General features: G+C 48.3%; 1 protein-coding gene across 2 annotated transcripts in view; it reads right to left on the reverse strand.

Moving 5' to 3' along the window:
• Positions 1-6384: 6384 nt before the first annotated feature.
• Ptpn11 (protein tyrosine phosphatase non-receptor type 11) overlaps positions 6385-25528 on the reverse strand; it is a 61147-nt gene continuing 42003 nt past the window's right edge. Inside the window, exons 10-16 of one of the 2 annotated variants that reach the window (XM_040731607.1) lie at positions 24476-24607; positions 22380-22534; positions 21476-21543; positions 20861-21012; positions 13238-13350; positions 10566-10658; positions 6385-9998 (exon numbers count right to left, since the gene is read on the reverse strand). In XM_040731607.1, coding sequence (XP_040587541.1) covers positions 10589-10658; positions 13238-13350; positions 20861-21012; positions 21476-21543; positions 22380-22534; positions 24476-24607 — 690 coding nt within the window. In that variant the 3' untranslated portion in view covers positions 6385-9998; positions 10566-10588. Of the gene's footprint in view, positions 9999-10565; positions 10659-13237; positions 13351-20860; positions 21013-21475; positions 21544-22379; positions 22547-24475; positions 24608-25528 lie in introns of both variants that reach the window. The other variant, XM_040731606.1, reaches the window with a different exon arrangement.

The raw sequence follows: 25528 nt of genomic DNA on the forward strand, positions 1-25528 counted from the left end.
AGAAAAGGGGGGGAGGAGGAGGGGAAGGAGGATGGGGAGGAGCCCACTCTACATGAGCAATTCATGCCTGATACTACAGATTTTAATTTTACTTTATGCTTGAGTGTTTTACCTGCATGTATATATGTGCACCGTGTGTATACAGTGCCCAAGGAGGCCAGAAGAGGAGGGCATTGTATGCCCTGTGATGGGGGAAGTCCTGTGTATATGTCAATAAAGCACTGTTGGCCAATAGGGAACCAAGATAGGTGGGACTAGGAGTCCAGGAGAACTCTGGGAAGGAGAAAGACAGAGAGTCAAGATGTAACGCCATGGGGTAGGAAGCCCAGAAACCTCTCCTGTAAGAGAAATACTTAGATTAGCAATTATGAGTTAAATACTTAAGTCAGAGCTAGCCAGTAAGAAACAAGCAAGGCCAACAACAGCTTCATAATTAATATAACCTCCTGTGTGTTTATTTGGGACTGATGCGACTCTGGAACCAGGCTGTCGGGAAGGCTTCCCTTTACACCCCTGGACCTGGAGTTACAAACATGTGGGCACAGGCATTAAAACCCTGGTTCTCCGGAAGAGCAGTAAATGTTCTTAATTGCTGAGCCACCTCTCCAGATCCCATGTCCGGTACTGTAAACCTGGTCAAAAGCTCACGGCTAGTAGGGGGAGGGGGGCACATCATCACTACCAGGATAATAATACCCCATGTCCATCTGCTGGTGGGATGTACTACAAGGACATAATAGCATCACCAAATGTAGGGCACATTCTCCAACCACAAATATGCAGTCAAGGAACGTCGTACCAAGAGTTTCCCCATGCTCTCCCAATGCTCAGGACCCAAAAGCTGGAGGTGGGGGCGCTGCCACGCACCAGCACCTGGGGAGACAGTTCCTAAGCTGCCGTGTGGAACCCACTTCAATGTGACTGAAGCAACAACGGAAGCTCTATGAATGAAGATGCACATGACTCTCTTTGAGCCCAGAAATCTGTCGAGACTCAGACATCTGCAGCTCCGGAGAAGACTAATTTCAGCATCTTCCTGTGCTCCATTGCCTTCTCTTCCCATGGTTACAGGGATCTGATCTGGCAAACGCTCTGGGGTTCCACAAGCTGGGGCGATGGGCGTGATGTCTAAGAATATCTGGAGCTACCTCCCAGCCGTCTGTGGTGCTGTTTGCCTTGTTTTTTTTTTTGTTTGTTTTTTTTTTTTTCTTGGTTATTTTCAAGGCAGGATTTCTCTGTGGCTTTGGAGGCTGCCCTGGAACTTGCTCTTGTAGACCAGGCTGGTCTCAAACTCACAGAGATCTGCTTGCCTCTGCCTCCCGAGTGCTGGGATTAAAGGAGTGCGCCGCCACACCCAGTGCCTTGGTTTTTTTGTTTGTTCTGTTTTTTCCCCAGAGCCTGTCTTTGGATATCCATCTGCTCTATAGCCTGGACACTTGGTGAGCCCATGACACCTAGTAGGCTTCAGATCTGAGGGCCAGCAAGATGGCACCGAAAGTATAGGAGCTCACCACCAGGCCTGATGAACTGTGTTTGATCCCCGAGATTCCTGTGACATAAAGAGAAAACAGAATCCTACACACTGTCCTCAGACCACTACATGTATGTGCTGACACACATGCATACTGTCACACGCATACTTGTAAATGAATAAATGTAAAGCATAAAAATAGGGTCAGAGAGACAACTCAAGAGTTTTAGGGCACTGGCTCCTTTTGCACAAGATGGGAGTTCAATTCTCGGAACCTACAGGGTGGCCCTCAACTGTCTGTAACTCCAGCTTCAAGTGATTGACGCCCCTTCTAGCCTCCACAGGCACTGCAGACATGGCATGTAAACAAATGAAAATCAAATTTAAAAAATAAAATAAGCTGGGCATGGAGTTGCATGCCTTTAAACCCAGCACTCGGGAGGCAGAGGTAGGTGGAGTGGGAGAGTAGCCTAGTCTATATAGTGAGAACCTTCTTAAAAGATTAATTTTAATTGGGTAAAATAAGAACTCGGACCCTCACCTCCAGAGGAACTAACACAGTCTGGCCGTGATCTTCAAGAACATTTACCTCCATGGGGAAATCTGCTTATACAGCTATTTTCAAACTAGAGGAGGGCAGATGGGTGTCCTGCACATTTGGAGACTGTTGTTCAGTGGTATAGTGCTTGTATAACCTGCCCAAGGTTCCAGGTTCCACCCTCAGCAGTCTCGGCACTGCAAAAAGGAAGTTTTGATCCAGGTGTGGATCAAAATGCCTGTAATCCCAAAATTTGGAGAGTAGAGGCAGAAGGATCAGTTCAAGACCATCCTTGGCTACTGAGTTTGACGCCAGTCAAGACTACACAAGAAGCTGGCCCAAGGGGGCTGAAGAGATGGCTCAGAGGTTAAGAGCACTGAATGCTCTTCCAGAGGACCTGGGTTCAATTTCCAGTGCCCACATGGCAGCTCACAACTGTCTGTAATCCCAGTTCCAGGGAATCTGGCATCCTCCACACATACATGCAGGCAAAACACCAATGTTACATACATTAAAAATAAAGTTAAAAAAAAAAAGAACCTGGTCCTAAAAGTTAGAAAGAAGAGACAGACAGAGGGGGCGGGGGAAGGCAGGCTAGCTGGCAGATGGACCTGATCAAGTGGGGCTGAAGTGAGCCCTGAGACAGACTGCATTGCCAAGTCTAGAAGAGGGACCATTCTTTAGATGCAAGGGTCGGGGGAGCCTCCACCTCTGCCTGGCTCTGCTTTGGGAAGCTAAGCCCTGTGGGTCAGGGCCGACTGTGGCCCTGCAGATCCCAAGCCCCCTCTGTAAGCAGGGCCTGTGCCTCTTGGCCCTCTTGACTTGCCAGGGGTTAGGACACTGCGGCTCAAGTTGAGAGGGGAGGAAGGAGTCACCAGGCTTCTTCCTCCCTTTCCTGTCACCCCTTCTAAACCCACAGCTCCAGTCAGTCTCTCCCCCAGCCCAGGAACTGCCCACTCCAACCAGAATCTACATTGGTATCTCCATGGCTGCACTGCGCCTCTCAAAGGCAGGAATGGCTAACCTGTTTTGGAATTGAATCGTTGCTTAAGAGTAGAGGATTTGAACCCCCAAATTGTTTTAGTGTAATTATTATTTATTTCAGTATAAAGCTGTTCCTGCTATTGTGGTAGCTCCGCCTTCAATCCCAGGCAGAGGCAGGTGAATCTCTGTGAGTTCAAGGCCAGCCTGGTTTACAAATCGAATTTCAGAGCAGACGGGGCCACATTCTGAAAGCATGCTCTTCCCAGGGAGAGGAGACATTAGACTCATTTTTCTGTGAACTGAAAACAGCCTTCGAAGTACAAGGTTGCTTCCTTGTAACTTTTGATTTGCTTTGTTTTATTGAGATAATGCAGTCCAGGCTGGCCCTAGACTCAGTACATAGCAAAGGATGACCTTGAACTCCCGTCTGCCTCCACCTCCCAGCATCACAGCCTTGTGCCCCACACCCAGCTCGTTTGCTTTCAACTCTTGCTTCAGGGGATATCTTCTTCAATTTAAAAGAAATGACATAATTTTACATATTTCTGGGGTTAGAGTGACATTTCAGTCTGCTACACATGTGCGATCAGATTGAGATCTGTGGCATATCCATCATATTGAACAGTTATCATTTCTTCATGTTAAGGAGCCTCAAAATCCTCCCTCAATTAGCTGTTCTGAAATACACAATTAATTGCTGTCAACCAAAATCATCCTCCTGTGCTACAGATCATTAGGTTTCATCGAGCCCATAGCGCTGCACCCCTGAGCTCATCCATCATTCTTTCCCCAGTACCCACATTTCTGATCACCGTGGTATTTGGGATTTTAAAGAGTTGGGCCTCATGGATAACAAGCTCTGGTAACTGGCCTACTGTGATGGCTGATCCTGGTTGTCAGTTTAACACAACTGGGAGGAAGTAACCTTAACTGAGAAATTGCCTCTCTCTGACACTGGACTGCAGGAGAGCCCCGTCCACTGTGGTGCCTGGGCTGTATTTAAAAAGGAAAAAAAAAAAAAGCTAGTTAAGTAAGCCAGTAAACAGTGTTCCTACAGTTTCTGTTTCAAGCTCCTTGAGTTCCTGCCTTGGTTTCCCTTGATGATGGAAACTGTCTCTCAAATAAACCCTTTCCTTTCCAAGTTGTTTTTAGTCAGGTGTGTATTACAGGAACAGAAAAGCAAAGACAACTATTATCGCAGATGAGTCCGTAAATTTCTAGCTCATTATTGTGCAAATTAAGTCTTTGGAATCTGAACTAGTTGGTGAGGGTTGTGTCTGAAGTCCTGGCTCTCCAGACCAAGGGCCCCTTTCACCCCTGAGTATGAAAGGCTCAAAGCAGATGTGAGATGAAACCACAGGGCGGGTACTAGGTCCAGAAACTTCTCTGTGGAAAGATGACCTACCTAATCCAACAGCTGTTGAACTCCACAGCCGTGCTATAAAATTTGGTCCTCTAAGAGAAAGAGCTGGGCTTGCTTGCAAGCCCAGCATATGTGTGGCTTATGGACTGTTGATATTCCCTCGAGTGGGCAAGGCGTGCCTGCAGTTCCTCCCTAACTGGAGAATGGTCTCGGAGCCTCGCAGCTGCTGGAGTATTAAAGGCTGGGGAGTATTATGGAATATTAGTTGAAGATGTGTTACGTTTGTTTATGCTGTGTAACATTTGTCTAATGGTGCAAAGATGTTTTGTTTTTCAAGACAGGGTTTCTCTGTGTAGCCCTAGCTGTCCTGGAACTCGCTCTGTAGACCAGGCTGGCCTTTAGCTCACAGAGATCCACATGCCTCCCAAATGTTGGGATTAAAGTATTGCATTATGTTGTATTTGTTTAACTCTGTGAAGCTGTGTTACTTTGCCTGTCTAAAAAACCTGACTGGTCTAATAAAGAGCTAAATGTCCAATATCAAGGCAGGAGAAAGGATAGGAGGGGCTGGCAGGCAGAGAGAATAAATAGGAGGAAAAATCTAGGAAGAGAGATCGAGGAGCAAGAAAAGGAGGAAAGGAGGGCTCCAGGGGCCAGCCACCCAGCTACACAGCAAGCCACCAAGTAAGAAGTATATATATAGAAAGGTAAAATCCTAGAGGCAAAAGGTAGACAAGGTAATTTAAGAAAAGATGGCTAGAAATAAGTATTTATGAAAGAATACATCTCCATGTACTTATTTGGGAGCTGGATGGTGGGCCCCAAAGAACAAGAGTTAAAAAAAAAAAACCACTAGGGGAGTTTAACTGAATGGGGCTCCGTCTATGCAGCCATCATCCATGCCTGGTGTAGACTTTACAGCGTGGCTGTTTTAGAGTCACCCACATTGCCAGCCTTCACCCACACTCTATAAGGCACCTGATAAATTCACTGTTTGTCCAGAGCAAACTCTGATGAAACTGTACTCTGGTTTGCCATTAGGACCTTATGAGAAAGGGACTGGTGTTGCTTATGTCTCCACAGGGGAGGAACTGTGCCCATCTTGGAGGGGCACAGCACTGGTGGGCTCTTTCGTGGCCTCATGACATCACCACTACCCACCATGCACAGTTCGGGATCACGGGAGGACACGAACTAAGAGGCGTGGAGAGGCCGGCAGTGAGTGCATTGAGCCAGGTTCCAGCTCCTTTCTCTTTACCAATCTGGTCTCAGACACCTTCAGAGGAACACCCGCTAGCTGCCTCTAGCCTAGCTAGCAGGTACCAGAGTCTGGCATTTAAAAGGCAATCTGGTTTTCTGGAGAGCCAAGTGGATCCAATCATCTTCATGGCATGCCTAGGCTGGACCCTAAGTACCATGGCATTTTCCAGTGAAAGTAACAATGCCTTCCCCTCCCAACAGCAGACAAACAAGCACCTGTTCGGGTGTCTATGACATGGTTTCCTACTGTCCAGTACATGCTGTGTCAGAAGAACATGGCCTAGAGATAGAAGTCATGGGTTGGCAGTAGAAAGCCTGTCCAGAACCCCCCAGTAAGGGGTTGGGGTGGGCTCAGTGCTAACTTAGGTTTGCCCTCCAGGGTTACAAAATAAAGACAACACCTTGCTTGGACATGGCTTGGACAGGGAGCACCTATGTCTCCAAGTGTGGTGCTGTCCCTTGATATATAAACCTGAACACCACTCCTCCAACTATTTCCCAGTCATTCTTGGGGTCACACACAGTCTGGGATCTTTATTTACTCCCAAGTCCTTCCAGCCAGAATTTCTGCTTGTCCCTGGAAGCCACAAAGGGCAGGCCAGCAACGAGACCCTGGAGTGTCAAGCCCCTTACTCCGCATCGCAGAGGCCTTCCAGCAGAACCTACTGCCTGAGACACTCTTGTTGTGAGAGGCTGACTGAGCCATCATCCCCCTTCTTCCCACCCACCCCACACACACGACAACAAAGCAAATGGCAAATACTGTAATACAAGAAAATGGTTTTATTCTAATTTTTAGTTGCAGACAGCTCACAAATACACTGCCTCTGGTGATACATGGAGTATATGCAGATATACTCTGATGACTTCAGCTAAGAAAGCAGCTGACACTCATGACAAGTGGGGAGGTGATGACCTCTGAGGTTTCCCTACCTGAACTATTCTGTTAATGTCACTTTAAAAACTGCAGACTACATGGTATGTGTGAGCAGAACAGCAGCTGAGTGCGTGTCCTGCCACTCAAGTGTAATAAACAGCCAACATTTACATGATTCACACCAAAATGATGACACCCCAAAACATGTTCCTTTTAAAGGACAGGTTTATCAATAAAATACTATATTTCTGTAATACTCTGCCTGATGCTTCATACACTGTGGGGAAGTTAAATGTGAGTCTACTCATCAGCCTCAGGGAGGAGCCTTTCCCATCAGCTTTATTAATAAAAGAGTCACAATTAGGTCATAAATAAACAGGCAAATTATTAATTCCATGGTCGAGGTTTAGGAGGAACACTGGTGAAAATTAGTTTGATGCACAGCCAAGTTCTACAGCACCAACAGCAATTGCTCTCTGCTTTCACTTGTGCCCTGCCCGCCCAGAAGCGGCAGGCTGCTCGTGATGGGGGTGTGATGAACTCCACTCAGGAGCTTATCTTACCAAAGGGGGACTAGCACAGACCCTAAGAAAGGCGTCTGAAGCCAGGGCGACTGTGTGCTATAAAGAGACCCCACAACCGACAGGAGCAAAGCCTGCCCCGGGCTTGCACTTCTGCCTGGAGTCTGTTCCCTAAGGATCACACCTACAGAACACCTCACAAGTGCACCTGCCTCAGTCTCTGCACAGGAAAACAATGCTCATGTTCTTGAACTCCCAGCAAACACCCTAGAAATAACGCTGACTACTTCTGAGCCACTGAAGGCCACCAGCTCTGTAAAAACATAGCTGACGTCACCCCTCAGCATTTTCTAACCCCAGCTTCACCATTAGGAAGGCACCAACTGCACGGCAGAGGCCACCTGGGGCATCACTAGGGTGCACACCAGTGTGGCAAGCCTCTTACTAAGACTGTTAAGTGTGGCTTTCTAGAAACCCCAAGGTGATTTGCCCCAAGTATAAAATCCTATGTTTCTAATTTAAAAGGCTCAGCAGGGAGGGGACCTGCTGTCACTCTGTGCCCTCCAACTTGCCCATGAACCACCTCGACAACTTTCACTCCCATTGTTTCAAATCCACACCCCCACCACTTCACCTTCCCAGACACCACACTTGCCTCCAACACACAGAGCACCCTCCCCTGAGACCCTGCAACTACCACACTTGACAGATCCGTTTCCTTACAGAGGGGAACCTGAAGGAAACCACTTCTGTGGGCTAAGAACAGGTCTTCTGCTCTGGATCCTGAGCTGCAGGCAGACTTGAACTCAGTAGATCAGCTGGACAGCCAACCTCTGTGTGCTGGTGAGAGACCTTGTTTCCGAAGTCCAGAGTCTAGATATTACCGCCATCCTCAACACGGTTCATTTTGACAATGTGCTAAGATAATAGGATTCGGGATCCTGGCTGTGAATGCTGAACTGATCTCCGTCACAGGCTTGTGAGAAGACAGCAGTCTCCACCTTCCCCTGATGAGGGAACACAGCCAAGGCCACACTGTGCTCTGAAGCAATGAGTCCAGTGGAGAAGAGACAAGGGTCAACACAAATGCTCTGAGAAAATGGTTGCCCCTGGCTCCCAACTACCTCAGGCTGCCAGGGAATGGGAGGCCTCAGAAAGGAGCGATTGCAGGGCAGGGTCCAGTCCTTCCTTTCAGGAACCGAAGCAAAAAGAACGTGAGTGGAGGCTGTGCCACTGTTTGGTCATGAGCGTCAATCCGGATGCTTTCGGTGAAACACGCTCTCAACGATTAACACGCAGGCAGAGGGGGTGTCTGTGGAGAAGGCACTTACGGCAGAACATAGCAAACCCTGCTGCTTGGTTACAGCACAAATGGCTGACTGGACCTGACAGGAGGCCTGGCCAGGACTGCCGCTCTTCGCTCAGCCAAGGCCCAATGAAGCATCACCTTCACCCATCTGTGGTGCTTCAGGAACGAGCTTTCATACGTCCCCAAACACACTCACCTTTACTACACCAGGTCTTCAGGTGAGGATGGTGCAACATGTGGTGCCAGAAAAATTGGCTCAGAAGCTTCTAGAATGTGCACTGTACATTTCTTATCTGACCCACAGTTTACACCAGCTACTATAAACAGCCTGGGCTCTTGCTAACTATAGCCGCTTGTTTCCATGGCACAGGATGGGGTCATCTGACAGACTTGGGTCCCCAGAGCACAGCATCTCCACTACACACCTCAGGCTGAGTCTGATTCCCTTGCAGGCAGTCACGGAAGAAGTCATGGTCATTCCAGGCCTGAATCTGAAGAAGGCCCAGCCACTTCTGCCTTTGAGCTTTAGGGGACACATAAAGGCCCAGCCACCCTGCTAGTCAGGCTACAGAGATACCCAAGAGAAAAGAACTGGAAGACACCACAAGTAATACAGAAGCTCAGTGTCTCGGCCATGCTGCCAACTCCCCAAGTGACCCCACAGGACAGTGGGGCTCATGCAAGTCAGGTAAGACTGAGGAATGGGTGGGGTGGGTCAGTCAGGAACAAGAGAGGACCAGATGCCACTCACCCAGGGGTCTTACTAATACAAGATGGTGACTCCAGTGCAAAGACAACATGGCCACTTTTTCCACCTTTTCTCTGTCCACACTGAAGCCAACGAGTCATCTTCAGAGGAAAGACTTCTCATCCACCAACGCCCATGGGCTTTCAGCCATGACTGTTTATCCAGACTCACATTACAGGCTGAATGATTGCTTTGCTACCAAAGTGAATTGTCCTTGACTGGGTCATTCTGTACTGAATGTACCCCAACATGCACCTGCGGGGAGTGCAAAGAATCCCAATGCCACGGTGTTGACAGGTGGGATGCTAAGGAATGGTTGGGTCATCATCAATCTGCCATAAAAGCAAGGCTAGCCCTCATGTTCTTCCCATCCGGTGTGGCACACCAGAAGGCCCTGACCAGTGCAACCCTGCAGCCTGGCCTCCCGGCCCCTGAACTAAACACTGAGCCTCTGCAATGACGGGCAACCCTAAGCAATCCCTGGGCGATAGACGATGAGCAGTAGTTTACAGACTGCTGGCTTCTCGGAGAGGCTGTTCCTGAATTCCCCAAATCCTTTCTTCACAAGGGGCCCATGATTCCCCAAAGAGACAGGGGGAAAAGAAAATTAGATCAGTTAAGGTCATAAAAAGAAACAAAATCCTGCCCATAGCTACAATTTGAGTCCCATAATGTGTAAAATACAGAGCACAATTTAGCTGCTTCCACAATTCAAAACCAATTCTATGAAAATAGCATTGTTGATAACACAGAGCGGTTTCCCCCTTATCTGAGGAAGGGAGGTGCCGATTAGACACTTGCTCTTCAAATGGTTCCAAACTTCGCTTCTCAAAAGTCAACCCAGGCAGGCAAGCTTCTGAACACGTGGGTCCTGGAAACTTTCTCATCTAGTCTTGACATTTTTAGGGAAGGGGTGAAAGTTCGCATCTGAGAAAGAAAGAAGTTTTGACTTTTAGGGAGCACACATAGATAAGCATAGTCTCATATTCTCTGAGGGTGCAGGGCACTGAAATCAGCATGTCACACACATGCCAGACAAACGCTCTCTGCTGAAATACAGTTGCTGACAGGAATTTTTAGCGTGTGATACCGTACTGTGTGCTTCTAATGTAGCACACAAGCCCACATCACCTATGTGGATCAACCACAGTGACTGCCAGGGAGGCCCCCAATCAAAGGCTGATCCTGACACCAAGAGATCACACAGCAGGGCCTGTGCCACTCGAGCCCAGTTCTACCTGCAGAATGGTGGTGGCTGCTCGCCATTGCTGCCACTGCTTGCTGTTAAGTGCCAGCCACACCCCATGTCGTTATCTGATCTGACTTTAATGCTCAGTGAACTGTAGCCTAGCCTGCAGAGGGACAAGGCCAGAAAAAAGAGGCTGGTTTTCAAAGCTCAGGCACAGCAGGCTTTGCTCTGGCATACACAAATCCCCTGCCTATCTAGGAACCCTGTGAATCACAGTCCCAGAGAGCACCTCAGCGTTGAAATACCTGCGGGCTGCCACCGGCAGGGCTCATCTGAAGCTCCTCTGCTGCTGCATGAGGCCCACGTTCTCGTAGACTCGAGCGCTGTCCTCCCTCATTCTGTGGAGAGGAAGAAGGAAGACACCTGAACTCCTGCCACGTCCCATCTGGCCCAGCTCTGCTGAGATCCCCTGCTCACCCACGAGCTGACTCGTGGACATCAGACATGACACGCTGCATCATCATGAAGGTGGACAAGCAGTCAGGCCTGGAGTCCTGTGCCTTTTCTGAGTGTGGGGAAGGGAAGACGGTGTAGGGCACAGTAAAGGAGTTGGGTCATGTGCACACAAAACCGGAATTGTGGCCATTCCCAGAGAGGCATCGGAACAGGTGCAGGAAGGCTACAGCTACCTTTAGAGCCTTGGATGGAGAACTAAAGCATTAGAAGGCCAGCCTCCTTCTGCTAAGAAGGGCATCAGGAGTCTGTGTGGGCCAGGAGGACCGGAGCTCTGAGCAGCCCCAGGACCCAGGATCTGAGGTGTGGGGACAGCACGAAGGGCAAGGCAGAGGGGCCGTCAGTCTGAGGTGAGTTTTGTGGGAAAGGTGCTGGCTCCCCAGTAAGTTACTGCAGCATGTGGTTCAAAACACCAGCATCCTCAGGCAGCCTTCTGGGGCTGAGGGAAACAGGAGGAGGCAAGGTGACTCAGAAGAGAGCACCCCTGACACAGGATTTCATTTCTGTGTTTAACAGAGAGAGAATGTAAACACAGGCCTCTGTCTGCTCTCTGAGGGAACTGTGTAGAGCCAATATTAAAGTCAGTGGGGCTTTAAAAGCCCACAGCAGAAGCAAACAAGCCAGATTCCAGGGGAAAGAGAAAGTTAATGTTATGGCCACAACTCTACAGTACACTGTTAGTCACGTGACCAGGCTAGCAAAGGCTGTCTGGGTGCTTTACTTTAAACCGGGAACTGGACAAGCCTTCTGGAAAGAACCACCGTGTGTGTCATGCTTTGATATTTTCCTTTCCCAGGAAAGAGTGCATGAGGGGCAGAGGGGGTATGGTGTGAGGGATGTGGCTAAGCCAGGATCCTGATGGACACTGAGCACTGGAGTGCCAGGGGTGGAGTGAGGGAGAGAGGTCACAGACTTCAGTACTAACCTGGCCAACAGCCCTGAAAACTGTCATTTTTAAGTTGCAGGGATCTGGGTCTCCTAGAATGTGAATATGGGCCCTGACAAGTTCTGCCTCTCTTGGGAGTCTTTAATGGCAGGCTACAGAGCAGCAGCATGGAAGACTGGGGTACTTCATTCCAAAATGGCCTCAAGACACTGCCTTCAAGAAAGCTGTAAGCATCAGCCCATGGCTCCAAGTTCCAGACTGTCTATCTATCTAACAGACACAGGGGGATCTGTAGAGACGGACGCAGCACACTGCAAGGTAAATACTCAAACCCTGAGAACTCCAAGCAGCTGGATACTCGTGGTTTCTGCAGCACTTGGTGTCAGTGAAAAACTAGTAAAAATCAGGAACAACTTCCTTTTCCCATCCACAGTTGAGTGCTACTTGGAGTCTGACTAACAGGCCATGGTCCTTCAGCATTCCACTTGGTTTCTAAGTTCATCTCCCATGCTGGAAATGTCACACGGCTTCCTGTCACACATGTCCTAAACTATCATGTCCTGCTGAATGCCTCTGGGGGAAAGTCTTTCCCAAGATCTGGTGAAATCTCCAAGCTGCAAGGTCAGAGGTCACTGTGCTCTTAAAGCTCTGGCCGCAATTGCCAAGGCAAGCTGTCCTGTGGAGATGAACCAAGGCACCTGAACTGCCGCTGTACGACAGCTGTTCCTTGAAAACAAAACTGTCCTCACCACAGCTGGACACTGCCTTTCTGACTTCACTTGGTGTGTGGAAAGAGCTTCGAGCTTTGCCTTCCTGTTCACTGAGCACCAAGGAAAATGAGTCCCCTCTGCATGCCCCTAAGCCACCCACCGCTGCTTCTGCAGCCTGCCTACACACAGCTGTCTGTCATTCCCTCCTGGAATGGACACCTTTTGGTTTGGTTTTGTTTTGTTTTAAGAAATTCCTTAAAGCAAAGCTAGGCCTGTGGGCTATGGCTTTCTGACCCTTGATTTAAAAACCCTGACTGGGCCAGGCAGTGGTGGCACACATCTTTAATCCCAGCACTCAGGAGGCAGAGGCAGGCAGATCTCTGGCCTGGTCTACACAGTGAGTTCCAGGACAGTCAGGGCTAAACACAGAGAAACCCTATCTCAAAACAAGCAAAAAAAAAAAAAAAAAAAAAAAAAGACAACCAAAACCAAACAGACTAGCAAGAAGATTGGCAGACTATAGTCATGTCCACACATGAACAGAAAATCTATTTATTCTTACTGGTCAAAGAGTCACAACATATTGTAAGAGACAGCACTTTCCACTGAAATAATGCCCCCTGCAAAAGGAAAATTAGGTTTAGGTTTTCCCTAGAGGACCCTGACCTGACAGACTTAGGACACGTGACTACTGTTTAGAAGCCTAGAATCTGTTTAGACATTGTCCACACAGTTCCTAGAGAGCCCCTCAACCCCAACCCCACCCATGTACTATCTATCACTGGGCAGCAAGCAAGTGTGAGCTGGAAATATTGCAAACAACTGCTGTTAGCTTTTACCAGAGCGACATAGGCACATCACTACTTACTCTGCACAGGGTGGTGTTGGGGTACAAGGTGGCAGGGGACTCTGATCGCCGCTTGTCTGGTCCACCAGGGAATACTTAATATTGGTATACTCATGTCCTTTCCTTTTGCTTTTCTGAAAGTTGGAAAAATACAGGTAAGGAAGACTGGGATTGTTTCTTAAGAGAATACACAAACAAAAATCAATTTTATCAAAGGAAAAGAGGGAGTCAGATGGACAGGCCAGAATTTGAGGACCCTGTCAAGCTGATCACACTGTCAGGAGGAGCTTGTCTCCTTCAAGGACCAGCACCCTCGGGAGGGGTGCCTGGAACCACAGTCCCCCGGAGCCCCTGGAGCTGCAGTAATGCAAGATCTGCCCGCTTAACAAGACCAGAGGCCCTGCTCCTTAGCACAGTTCCACCACGTTCAGTAGACTGTAAACAGGGACACTCCAGAAGGATTTACTCCAAGTAGACATGCACGCAGGGGACTTCTTAATAATGCACTTTATTCATTTAGCATTGGGGTTGGCACATGACTGGGTGTGTGCCCTGCCACTGAGATACTCCTCCTAACACACATCAGCAAAGATCACAGCACCTCAGAATGCTATTTTGACTCTAATGATGTGATGCGGCAAGGAAACCAAAAAAGAAAATCAACAGGAATGTAATCTCAACTTACAATGTCTTTGCATTTGTATGTGATATATAAGGACTCACACATGCCACACACGTGTGGAGAGCAGAAGACATCCCTGTGGAGTCAGCTCTCTCCTTCCACGAAGGTGCTGAGGTTTGGGCTTAGGTCGTCAGGTTTGCACAGCAAGTGCTTTTCCCTGCTGCACCATTCCATTGGCCAGTTACCTTTTCTCACATTCACCTGCAGATTCCCACATCTCAAAGTGGAATCCATCAAGGGAGCAGCGAAACTGTCTTGACCTTAGCACTGCTAGGAAGGAAGTGCGGCCATACTGAAGACTAACTAACACCTGGGAACTACCATCAGTGCTCAGAGAGGTTAAACTGGGAGGCTGGGAACATAATTAGCAATAAGTACTTCCTATCTGGCTGCACAAGGCTCTGAACTTGACCCCAGGCACTGGAGAAAAGAAAAAATGCCATTTGGTTCTCAACAGTGAAGGCAGCACTTACTAGCTAGTCTTTAGTGAAAATGAAAAGCATGCATTGGGTGACATCTGTGTCTCACTGGGAAACCCTTGCATGGAAGCCTAAGAACTGTACAAGGGTGGCTGGGGCATGATGCTCTTTATAAATGCCCAAAAGAGCAAAAGAATATACTGTCCATATAGTGAACAATATGCAGCCGAGGGGAGGAGAGGAGAGGACTGTGTGCAAACAGATTCATATAAAATGCTGAGCAACAAAAGATACCAGGACCTCACTGACCAACATCTGAACTAGCAAACAACGGTCTATGCAGTCTCAAGATGTCTATATTTGTGTTTCATTTCTAATTGTACAAGTGTGTCTGTGTGCATACTACATGTATTCAAGTGCCCTTGGAAGTCAGAAGAGGGCATTAGAGTCCCTGAAGTTGGAGTTATAGGCTATTGCTATAATTGCCAACATGGATAATGGGAACTGAACTCAGGAGCTCTGGAAGAGTGTAAAGGGTTTAGTGGCTGAACCTCCTCTCCAGAACATGTACTTGCACTTGAAAAAAAAGTAAGTCACTTAGGGAAGATGTAGCTGAGGTGGTAAAAAAGTGCCTGCCTAGCATAGGCATCCAGGGTTCCAGCCCCAGCAGCACATTAACCACCTGTGATCTCAGCACTAAGAAGGTGGAGAACAGAAATTCATCACGGCTTCACAGTGAGATGGAGACAAGTCTGGGCTATATGGGTCCTTGTCTCTGTATAAATAAGCTTGGGGTTGCTCTGGGTTCCAGAGATGGAGACAGGTGGCACATGGGGGGGGGGTGTCAAGGAGAAACTCTGCTGCACTGTGTCTATATCACCAGACTGAGACTGACAGGAGCCCAGCAGACCCACAGCTACTCAGGAGCAGAGGTCTCCCACACAGACCATGGCGTACAGCACACCAGTTTGCAGACAGCAGGGATGTGCTCCAACATGAAGGCTGGGCCAAAGAAGGAAAAGAGGGAGGCAGCTGGCACCTGACACAAGCTACTCACTGCAACTACTCTCAGGAAGCTGCTGAGACCTGAAGCTCAGTGAGCCCTGGAGGAAGGGGTCTCTGCAGGGAGACACCATAGCACAGGCCTACATTCTGTGGGGCCATTTCTAGTATCCCCAGCCCGCTCTGGGCTGAGGCAAAGGAGGTGAGAGGGAGCATTATCAACTTCATACTGTCACATGTACCAACTAACAGTGTTGTCATTCCCATTGACAGCAACCACCCTTTCCTCCTTTCTCAGAACCTTCTGGAACGCTAAAACCAATTGCTTCTGCATGAAGTGGCCAGCATTTTCTAGAGAGAAACAACTGACAGGGCAAAAGGGCAGAACCACTAGGATGGATGGTGAGAGCAGCCCAAGAAGCTCAGAGCCTTCCAATCATTCAGAAAGAATGTCCAGATGAGCCAGTGGCTGCCCTGGGGATGAGGGGTTCTGCTTTACTTCCAGGTAAGGGGAGGCTCTGTGTTTCCAGTACCCAGGAAACCTCCAGATCAAGACTGCATGTCTGTGATTCATCTAGGCCAACTGATACTCAGGGGCAGGAAGGCTAAAACCATCTGCAGTGAAGCGTTCCCATGGGGAGATACACTGACCTTTCCTAAACTCTAAAGGCAAGCAGTCTCCCCAGCCAAGAGCAGAATGGAAGGCAGGTGCCCCTGGCTGGGACACAGCCTTGACTCCTCCCACTATTTTGATTTTCCCATTCAGCTCACACACTGTACAAACCATCACAGTTATATCTCGAAGTGCCCAAGTCTGGTCCACCATTCCACGGGAGGTAGGGTCCTCTCTCAAATCAAAGTGATTTTATATCACTCCTCTGCTTCCAACTGCCCAATGGCTTACATAGAACAGTGTCGGCCTTCCCAGGGCCCTGCTCCAGCCTGAATGGAAAAGTTCCCACAGCTTCATGTGTTTTAGTGCCTGGCCCCCAGCTAGTGATGAAGTTTGGGGAGTTGACGGAACCTTTGACATGTGGCCGGCAAGTACAAGTAGGTCCCCAGATGCTTTGCTTCTGGTCTTGTCCCTGTCTCCCAACCCACCAAGATATGGCCAAATAAATCATGTCACAAACTTCCAGTCATGAAAAGGAGGGAGGGAAAGAAGGAGGAAGTGCGCGCACACACACATGTGTAAACACACACACACACAATGTATAACTAGTACAATGAGGCCAGGCAGTGGTGGCACACGCCTTTAATCCCACCACTCGGGAGGCAGAGGCAGGCGGATTTCTATGAGTTCAAGACCAGCCTGGTCTACAAGAGCAAGTTCCGGGACAGGCTCCAAAGCCACAGAGAAACCCTGTCTCGAAAAGCCAAAAAAAAAAAAAAAAAAAAAAAGTACAATGAGAAATAGGCTGCTTCCAGCCTCAAACATTCTCCTCCCTCTCACAGTGGACAGCAAACCCAGGTCATGCGGGCTGAGCACTGTGCCACTGAGCCACATCCCCAGTTGAGTACATCCATCTTTTTTCCCCAAGTGGGATACATATGTATGAGTCTTTTTTTTTTCCCCCGGTTTTTCTACACAGGGTTTCTCTGTATTGTTTTGGAGCCTATCCTGGAACTCACTCTGTAGACCAGGCTGGCCTCGAACTCACAGAGATCCGCCTGCCTCTGCCTCCCGAGTGCTGGGATTAAAGGTGTGCGCCACCACTGCCCAGCCCCCATATGTATGAGTCTTAGTGTCTGTCTGTGTGCACTTGCATCTGTGTGTGTGCACGCATGACTCTTGCTTCAGAGTAAAGAAACCTCCCACTTTTTTGCTCTCTTTCTGCCTCCTCCTCTCTTTCTGCTTTTTTCGGCTCTGTTCTCTTTTCCACTCTCTCTTCCCAGTGTCCCCACAGGGCAGACTTTTCCTGTCTCCCTCTTCTCTTCTGTCATCCCTCTGTGTCTTTACCTCTTTTCTCTTTCCTTCCCCCTCCCTCCCCTTTCTAATAAAACTTCTCACAAGAAGAGGAGGAGGAGGAGGAGGAGGAGGAGGAGGAGGAGGAGGAGGAGGAGGAGGAGGAGGAGGAGGAGGAGGAGGAGGAGGAGGAGGAGGAGGAGGAGGAGGAGGAGGAGGAGGAGGAGGAGGAGGAGGAGGAGGAGGAGGAGGAGAAGAAGAAGAAGAAGAAGAAGAAGAAGAAGAAGAAGAAGAAGAAGAAGAAGAAGAAGAAGAAGAAGAAGAAGAAGAAGAAGAAGAAGAAGAAACCTCCCTGTCACTTTGATGATCCCCCATGGAAGGCCTCACCCTCCCTGGGGAGTAGCTGGAGATGGGATGGGGAGGCCAGTGAGGGCATGGCAGGATGGAGGGAGAGGGAACTGGGATCAATATGTAAAATAACATTGTTTCTAATTCAAATATATATATACACACACATATGGATACATGTACACACACACACATATATATGAAACCTCACTGTCATCTTCAAGGAGCAAAGCTGACCTGACCATCTTGAATCAACTCAGCAATGGACACAACAGAGAATGGCCGGAGTCTCTAGGAGAGGGAACAACTGGCAGCTTCCCAACTATGGAGGACAGACTGACAGTGGGACAGAGTGACAGTGAGACACAGAAACCACTCATATGAAAGACAGGCAAAGAAACATGACAGCTGCATACATGGTATGACCCTGACCACAGCTTATAAAAACGGAATGTGGTATGTAGGTTATGTTAGCATTCTGTGTGTGTGTGGGGGGGGGTATGTTAGCTCTGTGTGTGTGTGTGTGTGTGTGTGTGTGTGTGTGTGTGTGTGTGTGTGTGTGTGTGTGTGTGTGTGTGTGTGTGTGTTGACGGGCAGGGGTTAGATCCCCTGGAGCTTAAGTTACCTACAGTTTTAAACTGCTTGACATGAATGCTGGGAAATGAACTCTGGTTCTCTACAAAAGCAGTACATGTCCTTAATCACTGAGCTACCTCTCCAGACCATAATTTTGGTTTCTTGCTTGGTTCTGTTTTTGCAAAGAGAAGATCTAATGTAGCCCAGGCTAGACTGGAATATGCAGTCTTCCTGCCTCGGCCCCTGTGCTTAACTTACACAAGTGTGCGGCTCCACCTGGGGTGCTTGTGTGTAGCACTGGGATGGACCCTAGGACCCTGGCAAGTGAGCGCATACTGATCTGAGGTTACACAGAGCTTTCTATCAGTGTCTGCTTCCTCAGCTTGGTAATAGATCATGACTAAGTAACAGAATGTCCTCTTTTTTTTTTTGAAAATACATACAAACATGCTTACAGGCAAAGAGGTAAAAATACACGTAACTTATAAATGTTCCCTTTTTACATATATTTTAAAGTTCAGAGAGAAAATGAATGTTTGTGTTAATATCTTAACCTTCAGAAAAGTTGGGTAAAGGAACTACACACACTGCTTTTGCAAATGGAGTACTTACTACTATAAATGGAAAATTAAAAAAAAAAAAAAAAACAACCTCTCACCCAAACTGCAGAGACAAGAGCCTGTGAGACACAGACACTCATGACTGTCCCCACACCCTCCTCTGTGTGTTTCTGTCTTGCTAGCAAGTGTGTTCTGTCTCTGTCTCTTTCTCTCCCCTTCCTTTCCCATGGCTCTTCGCACAACCGTCCCTTTCTTGTTTTCGTTTAACCTTCTTTAGCAAATTCTTTTACTCCCGAAGGGCCTTAACTCATCCTAAATTGGAAAATAACTACATTTCGAAATAATTCATTATCCTGAATTAGTTTTGTCCTGTTGCTTAATTTAAGGATCTGCTGGGCTTGAGAGGGAGCCACGGCTGTGGGTAAAAATGCAAAATGCTCCTGCAGAGAGAAGCCCAGGTCCCCACAGTGATGTTGGGCAATGCAAAACCACAGCCTGCTTCAAGGGATCTGAGGGTCCGTGCGCACCTGTACTAACAAGCACACACCCACACATGGACATTGGCTCACACATATTTAAAATGAAATTTAAAAATAAGCAGGGGTGGGGGAAGTTGGTTCTTTTTGTGTGCAGTGGTGGTTTCTTTTTCATTGTTGTTTTGTTATTTTTGCAACCAAGTCTCATATAGCTCATGCAGACTGGAAACTCAATACATAGTCAAAGATAAACTTGAATTTCTGATCCACCAGTTTGTATCTCTCAATTCTAACATAAATACAAATCCAAGTGAAACAGAGAACTCCTGGCAATGTTCCTGAATTGTTCCTGACTAGACTTAGCAAACATGATGCCGCCTCATCAAATTTATTCTCTGGGCCTCATCAAATTTATTCTCTTTTTAAACTATTAATGGCACCAATTGAATGTAACTGGAAGAAGAGCCTCAGAGTATTCATCTGCATTTACAGATCTGGGGGTGCAGATCAGTGGTGGAGTCTGGCCTAGTATGCATGAAGCCCTAGGGTGAGCCTCAGTGGTAGAATGCTGGCCCAGTGTGTCTGAAGCCCCGGGTTGCTCTCTAGTGCCACCAAAAAAAGAAAGAAAAAAGAAAAGAAAAAAAGCTTATGTTGTTATGTTGAATTCAGATTTAAAACACTGAGGCTCAGGATAGGTGGCTTGTCAATCAATCATATGACCTCACGTACTTATGCACACTTGATTTCTCAATGTGTGCACCTGACATGGGTGTCTGGGTGAGTACCTAAGCCCAGGAAGGGATACTTCCCTCTGGCTCCCAAGGCTGATGATGTGACTATGTTTTTCCAGATCAGGTATAGTGGCACACACCTTTATCCCAACATGTAGAGACAGAAGCAGCAGCATCTCTATGAGTTCGAGGCCAACCTGGTCTACATAGTGAGTTTCAGGCCAGCCCGGGGCTACACAGTGAGATGGTCTTTAAAAAATTAAATAAAGTTACCCATTAAGAGGCAGCTTGCCACATTGTGACATGCACTGAGCCTCTTCTCCTGGGCTTTCTGGAAGGCAACAGCAGTAAAAAGGACAAACATTGTTGGTATTCAGATACCCATCTGCCGCAGCACAATGGGGTTCAGGAGGGGAATAAGCAAAGCTCCCCAAAAGAACAGCTCTCCTTCCTCATCTCCCTGGGCTCAGCGTATCCTAATTAACTCAGCTCTGTGTCTGTTATGAATAGCCTCACATGGAATGACTCCAACTGCACACTCTTCATTATGTACAGCTTATTAAAATTGAAATTCACTGTTTCAATGCAGCCAAATTAGTGGCTCAAACTGCCATGCTTTATTAAGAACAAGGCATTCATTTTTACAAGACAGATTCAGAATAAACCAGCCTAGATCAAAGCTGAAGCAGGCTAAAAACTGTAGGTCCTGATTCTAAGCCTGGCATGTAGAAGTCACTTCCTTTCTGTATGGCAGAGCTCATGAGGATGGCACCGCACTTCCCTGAGCTAGGAGGCAAAGGATGACCATAGCTTCCAGAGGGACTACTGGGGTGGGGATCTGTTAACCTTCTCCAGATAAAGAGAGCCTTGCTCTAGCTTTAAGAGTACAAATCCAGGCAGCCTGGACTGGAGCTGAGCCCATGTGCCAGTCCCTCATTCCATACCTGCTCCTCCTCGATCCTGCGCTGCAGCGTCTCGATATAATGCTGGACGGCCATGTAGATGAACCGGTACTGTGCTTCTGTCTGGACCATCCCTGACCTCTGGGACCGTACCATCTGAATGGTTTTAGGAACATCGATGTCACAGTCCACACCTGCAAAGCAAAGACCCTGAAGCTGCAGGAGTGCACGAAGCCAGGGTGGGCTGCTAAGCACCCACTCTCCACAGCGGGAAGGGTCACAGAGCTAGTCTTTCCCTCACCACTAGCCATAGAGGATGCCGCAGGACAATGCCAGGAACTGCTAGGACAAAGTGCTAGGGTCAGAAGCCCCTCAGTTCCCAAGAATGCCAACCCATCTCACAGGCAGGAAATGAGTGGCTGGAGGGACCTCATGACATGGGTAACAGAAGGCATGGTGATGGGACCAGAACTCTAGGACACTGTTTTATAGCAATAGCTGAACAGGAGAACTCACTGAAAGTGAATCTCGTCCAGATTTATATGACCATTCCTTTCCCCTGTGAATTCTCTCTCCCAGGCCATTTTCCCTAGCACTCTCCATTCACAACCTAGAAACAGGAACTATATGTGGCTTCTTGCCTTCCAGATGACCTACCTTTCTCTCTAATGATGTCAATAAGGATGTCAATCACAATGAATGTTCCTGTCCGGCCGATTCCAGCACTGTGGATAGAAGAATAAATAGCAGAGACACTGGAGTCATTTGTGGGGGTTTCACACTCAGAACCAGGCCCTGCTCTGTGTGTCTACAAGATGCAGGTCACAGCCACACATCAGCTTCTCCCCAACCCCATCCCGAGGGCGTCAGTTCCCTCTGTTCCTGGTATGGGTCTCAAGGGTATCCTTATTTCCTCATCCGTGGAAATGGGGAGGTGACAATATCTCTTGGGGGCTTGTCATGAGGCTCACAGTGCTGAGCTTCATACAACTTTTACTTGGAAACAGTTGGACAAATTATGGCTCTCCTGAGCATAGAAACTTGCCCACAGACTCGTGGCTTCCTGTCTTACAGTCCACAGCAGACATTCAAAGAAAGAAACGTGTGCTCAGTTCTTTCCTAGATAGCCACCTATCTGCAAAATTAACATTAATGGTGGTTTAAAAACAAAACAAACAAACAAAACTGAATAGGCCAGCCATGGTGGTACAGGCCTGTTACCCCAGCACTTGGGAGACAGAGGCAGGGGAATCACTGCCAGTTTGAGGTCAACCTAGATCTCACTATGTAAGTGAGATCCTATCACAAAATGACAACACTGACAAAACAAACCACTGAACAATGAAAGTTTCACTCATTTCTAGATCAGTTCAACATGTGAATGAAAGTTCAGGAAACCAAACCATTCCCAGTATAATCATGAAGCCCATATGCTCTGCGTGCTGACCCTGGGAAAGGACGGACGCTGGATAAACAGAGTGCTGGGAAGAGTGGGTCACATCTCCAAGGAGAACAGACTCCCAAACCCCTGAGTTTAAAAGAAACCAAGCTGGGCTGTCACCTGCAGTGAACCACGACAGGGCCTGCGTCCATGATGCTCTCCTGCTTGTGGTGGACCTCTTCCAGGAAGTCCAGCACACCTCCAGGGTCACTGGGCACACCATGGTCCGGCCAGGTCCGAAAATGGTACTGCCAGACGGTTCTCTCTGTATTTCCCTGGAGTAGAGCCAAGAAAAGCCAGAACAGAATTAAATAAATCAAGGGTTGAGGAATCATAGCCTCTGAGCTTTCCTAGCGCCTTTGAGAATGGAGGCCCAGAATCTCTGGCTCCCAGAAGTGCTTCTCTGAGAGCTAACAGGCCAGCCTGGAGGCAGTGTCTGCGTGTCGACAATCTAAGACATCCAGCATGGCAATTTGTTCTCTGGATAACCATAGCCAAAACACATCCCTGAGTCATCAGAGCAGGCCATGCTTCCCTTCTTCCTCAGTCAGGTGGCACTCAACTCCAGAGGCCACTGAGGTCCCTAAGGACTGCAGTGTGGCAAACTGGCCTCCCCTCAAGCATTTGCTCCACTGTCAACTTGTGTCCTCACCCTTGCTGCCTCATCAGGCACCCACGCCCGTTACAGCACTGCCATAGCTGAAGATGAGCTTTGGGAAGTAGATGGTGAGACTTGGGCTCAAGTCCCAGGCAGCCCCTTACTGTAGAGTCACTGTTGCATACAGCAAACCCTCAAATTCATTCACAAAGAAATCTTTCTCACACAGAGAGATTAAAGGAGCCGCACAAAGAGCTTCTCCCAGCAAGCAGGAAGTAACTGAGGATAAAGCACATCCTGGTGGCTCTGAGTGACAATGGCCAGGGACCAACAGAGACATCAGGACCACTGAGACCAGAAAAAGGAAAGCAACAAGAGAGGGAGCAAGGGACGAAGGAAGAGAAAGACAGGAGGACAGAGGGGAAAAGGCTACAATATCAACCAACACTGGTGAACTTTCTCACACCCATGGACTCTTGCCATGATTAAAAACTCTTGTGTGATACACGAATTTAATTTGCTGATATCATGGAAAACTAGCCTTGTCATTACTAAGTGACCTGAAACTCAGATAGCTTTGTGGGTCACACCAGGCCAGCAAGAGAAATAGAGCATGCACAGGCTCACTGTGTAACAAGGCCCCTCCTAAGTCAAGACATTTCTGCACATTAGTGTTGTACAAGTAGGTGATCTGTCATCAGCAAGGTAGGAGCCAGAAGAGTCCATGTCAGCCTCCACACCAGGGTAAAAACACACTTGTGCTAACATCTCCCACACCTCCCTCTCAAAATCTCCTGGTAAGCAAAATGGAACAAGCCCTGTGGCATCGTCTCAATACCCAGAGATAAGTCACACAGCACAGTCACACCTTTGGGGGGGGGTGAGAGCAAGACAAATTGCTTCTCACTATCACCAAGGGAAAGAAACTGCTTGCTATGTAGCAGTTCATCATGAACAAGAGGGCTGGCAGGGCAGTTCAGTTAGTAAAGGCCCGGCCACCAAACCTGACCTGACAACCCACGCTCAGTCCTCAGAACCCTCGTGGTAGAAGAAAAGAGCCAACTCAAAGTTGTCCTCTGATCTCCACAGGTGCGCCATGATGAACACAACTCCTGTAGCATGTGCACACCATGCACACACCCATCAGAGAGCACGTGAAGCAGATCTCGTTCTGCTCACCATCATCCCTAGGTCTGTCCTTCCTGCCCTCCCAGCACCTCAGGGGAAACAGCCCACCCACAATGCACTAGGTCTCTGCCCTCTGCCTCCCAAGTGCTGGGATTAAAGGTGTGCACCACGGCCGCTGCTGCCACCACTGCCACCACCCAGCTTACCAGTTACTCTAGAACACGTCACGGGAGCTGAAGGGCCAGCAGCATCAGGAAGCTGGTAGTTACATTTACCCACATCTCTCCAGGCTCTGTGGAGAGAGGACCTGTGCCTGTCTTGCTTAAAAACACAGCAGTGCTGAACTGGGCCCAGAACTATGAGGCACCCAATGTGGCCACTCAATCAGCGAGTGCCAGGACACAGGATGAAGGTTGAGTGTGGGCAGGCTTGCTCCAATGACTGTGAACCACAGAAAGCCACAGTCTCTAGAATACGACAATATACTTACTTGTCCAACCTTGGAGAGCTTGAGTTCTCTTAAGGTATAGTCATGAGCGGCACTTTCTTTGACATTCCTAACACGCATGACCCCATATTCTTTGAGTGCATACTCATCAGGCCAGTACTTGACGCATTTGCTCTGGAAGGGACCAGAGAGAGCCTGTTAATGTCCAAACCAACAGTGAACAATTGTCCCACTCCTGCTCGTGACACCAGCAACAAAGGAGCCTACACCTTCCTTTAGCCTGCCCAGAAAAGAAAGGAGTAATCCAAGCAAGCAAAGCAGACCAAAGGGGAGGAGAGCAGGTATGGCAGGTCAGCCTGGTCCCCACCCCATCCCCCACCCCAACTCCTACCCTGCCAAAGCAGAGCCAACACCTGCTTAGTCAGCTCTGAGGATGAAAGAAGCCAAGTGGGAAGGAACAGCCAAGCCAAGGCTGTACCCTGGCAAGCAGAATTTCCGATTCCAGCACTCCACCAGTCATTCTGAGGGGCTGGGCAGGATGCTGACACTGACACTGTTCCATCACCACTTTCTCTATATCCAGACTCATCTTACACCAACCACACAAACACCAGCTTCCCAGAACTGAGAACAGTCTGCAATAACTGTTGGCTTCAAGAACCAATGGGACAAGCACACTCCATTGTTAGTTCCAGAAAATGGGAGGTGGAGGCACCTGGGTCTCTGTGAGCTCGGGGCCAACCTGGTCTACAGAGCAAGTTCCAGGTCAACCAGAGCTGCATAGTAGGACCCTGAACAGTTGGACTGAAAGCTGAGTGTGCACACTTGTAGTCCCAGAAGGCAGCGACAGAAGAATCACTTCACCTTTAAGGTCAGCCTGGTCTACACAGTGAGAACTATATAGCAAGACCCAGTCTGAAAACAAACAAACAAGAACAACAAAACACAGAGCAGGCAGTTGAGAAAGATAATAACAATGATGTAAAGGAAAGAGGTCTTGTCCAGCCGAGGGATGAGCTTGCATCTACCTGGTGATAAGTCTGAGGCAGAGCATATTCTGGTTCTCTCTTTCTGGAAGCAGTCACCCACGACACT

The sequence above is a fragment of the Mesocricetus auratus genome, unplaced genomic scaffold (assembly GCF_017639785.1).
Source record: "Mesocricetus auratus isolate SY011 unplaced genomic scaffold, BCM_Maur_2.0 Super-Scaffold_100025, whole genome shotgun sequence".
Taxonomy (NCBI): Eukaryota; Metazoa; Chordata; class Mammalia; order Rodentia; family Cricetidae; genus Mesocricetus; species Mesocricetus auratus.